The sequence below is a fragment of the Octodon degus genome, unplaced genomic scaffold, assembly GCF_000260255.1.
Source record: "Octodon degus isolate 3935 unplaced genomic scaffold, OctDeg1.0 scaffold00031, whole genome shotgun sequence".
In the NCBI taxonomy this organism is placed as follows: Eukaryota; Metazoa; Chordata; class Mammalia; order Rodentia; family Octodontidae; genus Octodon; species Octodon degus.
The window spans coordinates 1207145-1213502 of record NW_004524607.1 but is presented as its reverse complement, the minus strand read 5'-3'; the positions used below and the strand labels follow the sequence as shown (position 1 = coordinate 1213502).

At 42.8% G+C, this 6358-nt stretch overlaps 1 protein-coding gene across 1 annotated transcript in view; it reads right to left on the bottom strand.

The window, feature by feature from the left end:
- LOC111816364 (BMP-binding endothelial regulator protein-like) overlaps window positions 1–6358 on the bottom strand; it is a 126420-nt gene that overhangs the window by 32181 nt on the left and 87881 nt on the right. Inside the window, exons 6-7 of the mRNA XM_023713364.1 lie at window positions 3062–3171; window positions 1250–1390 (exon numbers count right to left, since the gene is read on the bottom strand). Coding sequence (XP_023569132.1) covers window positions 1250–1390; window positions 3062–3171 — 251 coding nt within the window. The remainder of the gene's footprint in view (window positions 1–1249; window positions 1391–3061; window positions 3172–6358) is intronic.

Genomic DNA, 6358 nt, shown 5'->3' with positions numbered 1-6358 from the left:
AGCTACTTTCTCTTAGATCAACGGGAAGAAAGTTTTGAACTAATACTGTTTAGACAAGATATTATATCTGCATCTACTATGAATAACTACTACAAAGACAACAATGTGCAATGTATTAATTATTGAAACTGTCCTATTAATCAGTTTTGAAACAGTCTCATTGCTATTTATTTCTCAATAAATTAATATAAAAATAAAAAAGGAAATAACTCTGTCAGTTATTTCAGGCTGCAATCGCCTAGAGGGGCATATTTATAAGGAGATTTGAAAGTGCTTTGCACAAAACCCCATTGTGAGAGGGCAGCTATTTTATCTCCATGCTCCAGAGGCGAAGAGTGACTCTGTGTGGGGGGCAGGAGTGGTCCTGGAAGCCGGGTAAGCACAACACATACAGCCCTCTGGTGGCAGAACACATCCTGGCTTCTCAGAGTCCCTGAGGACCAAAGCCTCTCCTCCAGCTGTGGTGGTGACCAGGCAGCCTGGCCCAAGAAGCTTTCGAAACTGGGCTGGTTCTGAGTTATCAATTCCCGAGAATACCAAGAAGTGACATCTTCGGGTACAGACTGAGTCCCCCCACCCTTGAGGCAAGCAGACTGGCTGGGAGATGGGAGAATCCTAGAACAAAGCCCAGTGCCTGCATCCGGAGTGTAATGGCCACTGCCAGGTTCCCACTGTGAGCACCAGAAAAGGCTGAGAATCACACCTAAGGTGGCCAGATGCCAGCAGACAATCTGTCACTTTAGCTGGGGCAGCGTCCTCTCAGCCCTGTGACCACCATGCTGGCCACGCACAGCAGAACAGTTGTTACCTGAGCACCGTCCAGAGGAGAAAATTCCTCTTGGGAAAGGGACTTCGTGAAAAGCTTCTAAGTGCATCAAGCTGAGGTCCATCAGGATCTCGATGTGGGGGTCATCTTGGCAAGGGGCCCACCTGAATGACACGCTCCTGACAGTGGGTGCCCACAACCACACCGCCCACCAGGAAGGACATAAGAGCTGGGCCAGGCCAGATATTCTAACAGCAACGAAGCCAAAGCAAACACTTTTCAAAAGGTTGCCTCTATGTCCCGTGTGCCCTTACTTAATTCTAAATATACAATACTGCAATACACATGAGCACATCAGCTACACACAAACACCTCCATATGTGCACACACATAGACTGTAGAACTCTCCAACCTGCATTACTCCAGAGCTGCTTAACAGTCAGCCCAGGGCAACAGTGCCAATAAGCTTCACCTCGGACATACCCGGAAAATCTTGTTGCCAAACTTGCACACACTGATGTCTTCTGGGGGCACTCGCAGGAGGCACTGCTCACAACAGGCCTCACTGTCCCTGTCACAGCTGCCAGGGTGGGAGCACTTCTTCTTACACACCACAGTGGAGTCCTGGGGCCCCAAAAGGAAACAGAAAATTAAAAAGGACTTTCCTGAGGTAGACCAGATATCTTAGCTGGTCTTCCTTCAATAATCCACATGTAACTTCTTTAAATTATAGGTGCTTGTTATGGTTTGTGTCTACATGTCACCACAAATCCTCATGCAGTCATGGGGGGCAGGATTTTTAGAGGTGGGTGAATCTACTTCATGGTCTAGTGCTGGGATTAAGGGTGTGAGTGCTACACCCACCGTAGAGTGGACAGCCCACATACAATATAAGGGAAAGAGAAGTCCTGTCTCTCTCTTGTTGCTTTTGCTGTTTTCCATCACCATGAAGTCACCCCTTTATCATATGTCACCCTCTGTTGGAGCCAACCAATTATGGACTGAAACCTCTGCAAATTGTGAGCTAAATAAAACTTTCCTGCTTTAACTTTGGGTGTCAGGTATTTTGTCTCAGCAATGAGGAGAGTGATAAAGACAGTGCTATGTATTCATGTTTTGAAATAGAACTATGACTCTCTTCACAATGTTCTCCATTGCCTCGCATCTGGAGTACATTGTATAGGATCCTAGTGTCTGAGGCCAGCAAGCACACATCCCCCCTTCCAGTGATTTACGACTCCACACTCGAGGCCAGTCCACTCAGCCAGTGAAGCCCCACTCACTGCAAACCATGGTGTTTCTTCCTTCCTGCCTCTCTCTTCCTCCACATTCTTCCTTAACAGAGCTTTCTGGAGTCTCTTCCTTGGACTTCTGCCACTGTGAGGCATTTCATAGGAAGCTAGGCATCTTTGATCAAAGAACACCAATTCAGAGCTAAGCTGTCACCCCAGGTGATGCTATGCACATGTGCTGCATGTTTTGATGTCTAGTTTGAACAACAGGCAATTGCCAACTCTGGAATAATATACCTGTTACTATAGCTCTCCTGGTTGGTCTTTGTATCTGCATGCCTCTCTCTGCCACTCTAGCCCTTTAGCTATCATAAGCAAAACAGCAGCCATCTCCAACAAAATAAGTTATTTTCAAACTGGGTGCCCCAGATGTTGGAGTTAACTAGCAAAGATCCCAAAGCCCTCCACGGGAAATGTTTTTCTTCCTGGTCTCACATATAATTTACTGCATAAGGACATCTGTGCATGTGTGATGTGTCTCTCTGAATCTCTAGGGCTGTGGAATTCTTTTCCTACTAAAAATTACACCATCATCTGCCTTTTCAGAAAAGAAAACCATTGCCCCAGGAAGATATGGGACAATGAGAAACACATACATACTATCTTCCCAAGCTACCAGGCTCAGCTTGGACCATAAATACATGTGTGTCTTTGCTGTCAATATTATGAAAGTCATTGTAATTTATGAGTGTGTCTGAGAATTCACATTGGTTATTGGAGCCGGGCAACATGGCCCCATGTTTGTGTCTGGCTTGGGGAATTCTCAGGACAATGTTCAGAATGTTGATCTCACCAGGAGGAGCCCCCTTGTGGGGTCCCAGAGGATGAGCTGAATAATAGGTGAGTGTTGCACGTGGACTTCTTGGTGACCTTGAGTGTGACTCCACTTGTGAAGTGGCACCACCAATTCCTATGTCTGATAAATAAATAGCACTGCTGCTGGCTAATGACCCCAGCATCCTAACCCTCTTGGTGGTGCTGCTGCCCACCTGCACCACCTCACCTTGCAGGTACACGTTGTGCAGTTGTCATGGAGAAAGGAAGACCCAGCATCATACACATGACTGCAAAAGAGGCAGCTCCCCAAAGGAAGGTCAAACACTTTCCTCTGACCTAGAGGGAAGAAACACCACAGCGTAAGGGAAATGGAAGGCAGAGATGTCCCATTTGTTGTCAACAAGTAGCACAGGTTGTTAAGCCACCTCCAAAGATCAATTAAGCCTGGTACACAAAGAGAGAGCCTTGGGCCTGATGTGCCAGGAGATGCCCAGAAATTATTAGAGTCATTGTTTAAGAAGCTGATTCCACATGAACCTGTATGTTCAAGAAATCATGATTATATAAACTCATCCACCATAGTGAACCATGATGTCCTAGACATAAGGACCTACACGAGGCTTATAGTGTACTATGTAGACAAATCCACAGAGGGCATTTCAACACAATGCTAGATAAAGTTGTGAGAAGAAACCAACATGGAAGTGTGGGAACAGCAAAGTCACAGAATACACCTAGAGGCTGGGATCCCTAAGCTGCATCTTTAAAAAAAATGTATTTGATACAGGGTCTCACTACACAGCTTGGACTCCTAGTAATCCTCCTATTTTCAGTCTCTCCAGGACTGGCATTACAGGTGTGTGCCACCACACCTGGTCTTGGTGGCCAGCTCAGTGAGCCTAGGGGCAGGGCTGGTGCAGCATGTGGTGTCAGGGATCGAACCTTGGTCCCTGTGCTTGCCTAAGCTGATGCTTAGTCCACTGAGCTATTTCACCAATCCTCCTAAGCTGCATGCTAAACACTAGTTTAATCATCCCCAGAAGTAGGTAGGTTTTGGAAGATAGGTGGAAATAGAAGAAGTCGAGAAACCTCAAGGACTAGAATGTGCAAAATGAACTAATGAATCAGCATCTGCAATGGTCTAGACAGTGATGCCTTCACATGATAAAAGGGGCCAAGGCTGTGTCTTGGGCTTCTTTTACAAAAGAACTGCTAGGGCTTCATACACTGAAACCTAATCGCCTGTGTGACAGCACTAGGAGATAGGGCCTTGGAGAGACGGTTGCATGAGGGGTTGAGGCCTGTCTTAGTTGCTTTTCTCACTGCAAAGACAAAATACCTGGCCCTCAAAATTAAAGGGGAAAAGGTTTATTTCCCCTTTAAGAATAGATTCACACAGAAATTATGTAAAGGCTAGCACTCTGAGAGACTAAGGCAGGAAGGCTGCAAGTTAAGCGCATAGTGACTTAGTGAGGCTTTCACTTAAAATTTAAAAATAAAAATAAAAAGAGTTGGTATGTAGCTGAGTGCAAAGACCCTGTCTTTAATCCCCAGTAGTAAAAAATAATACAGGATTAAAGGGTGTAGCTAACTCAAGTGGCACACAAGCAGAACCCAACTCCACATGCCAAATATTCAGCCATGAGAGCATCACATCACTGTTGAATTACCTCAGTTTTCCTGTTATGAGGACTTCACTGACAACTGAAAATTTAAAGAAAGCAAAACCCAAATCAGAGCAAAATCCAATCTCTTCCTTTCTTTCAAGATTGAGTTTCTGCTCCCTGAAGGATATCAAGTCATCCCTAGAAGGTTACTTTTATTAAAGACTAAGTTAAACTAGGGATTCATTTTCACTGATCAATCATACTTATATTCATAATCTTCTCTTATTCTTGAAATAAACATTAATAGAGGTCTTGATTTATCAGTAAGTCCAATGAAATGATGGAAATACTTACAAACACATACTAAGTGCTCTTCTTGGAATCAGTTATTGAAAATACCATTAATAAGAGTCAAGAAAAAAAAATAAGAGTCAAGAAAAAATATTAGCTTCTTACAAGAGTCAGCTTGCAGGGCAGAATACAGTAGAGACAGAATAAATCACTAGTCTGGTTCTCGTCATGGATAGTAATCTTGTTAGTCCTCAAAAGGTGACAGTGAGTTGTAATTTGGGCCCCACGTATGGACACCCTTGTGATCTGAGTAAGATTTCTCTGTATCTTGCTGACTTTACTCATAAAATGGCATCAAAAGAGTCAAGGAGTCATGTCACCACTCCTACTGGCAGAATTAGCATTAAGCTGCATATGAAAAACTGTTTGGCAGGAAGAACATTTACGACACAGATTGTTTATGTCCCAACTAACACAGGCAATTGGTATTCTTGAAATATATGGTGACTCAGTGGTGTCCCAAATTTTCTGATCAAGGAGATTATGGGGCCACAGAGAAAAGTGATCGATGATGTAGAGTGTGCCTAAGGAGAGTCACCTGGAGAGAAAACATTCTCTCAGGCCTTCACAGAGAGCAAATTGGTCAAGCAATGGCCGTGACTCATCCACATGGTTGACAGAAAGGATCTGCAACCTACAGGACCGGGTTACAGGATAAATCCTGAGGGTACTTGACTGACCTTATCAGATACAAAAGTTATATTTCTTGTTACATAGGTCTTGCTTTATCTTGGTCTTAACCATCCAGCAGAAAAGTATAAAAATGAGGTATAAAAAATAAAGCCATAGGGGGCCTGCCCATTTGCTCAGTTATTTAGGTGCCTGCTTAAGCAAAGCAGTCAGGCTGAGTTCTGTGGTTTGAACCTCATGCCTTACCAGACCTGCCCCTAAGGCATCCTGAGCAGGCAAAAAAAAAAAAAGGAAAGCCATATTAATATGCTGAGCTGTAAAAGGCTCAAGTCAACTTCTGACATTGCCAGTCCTACAGATAATTCACTACTACAATGGACTACTGGAATATGTTGGATAATTTTGCTGAATTCATGCACCTACAAGATTTAAATGGCAATAGAATACCCATCTCTGACAAAACTAAAAAAAGGATATACAAATGAAGGACATTTTGTATCTGTATACATTTTGTATCTGTATATATGAAATAGGTAGGATAGATATACAGCTTCTTTCTCTTAATTCAATGAGAAGAAAGATTTTTACTAATAGTGTTTGGACAGGATATTATTTCTGCATCTTGTACTATGAATAACCACTACAAAGACAACAACATGCAATGTATCAATTATTGAAACTGTCCTACTAATTGGTTTTGAAACTGTCTCATTGCTATTTGTTTCTCAATAAAATTAATAAAAACAAAAAAAGTACAACCTCTTTTAATAGTCTTGGCTAATTAATGACAATTATTCCTCAATTTGTAAGCCTAATATTAAAGTACAGGGTTTACACTCCTTTCGTTTAACTAATATATAAAATCAGATTTCTCTGGATCAGATATTGGCTACTCCTCTATGGACTTTTCTTTCATGATGAAGTCTTTTTTTTTT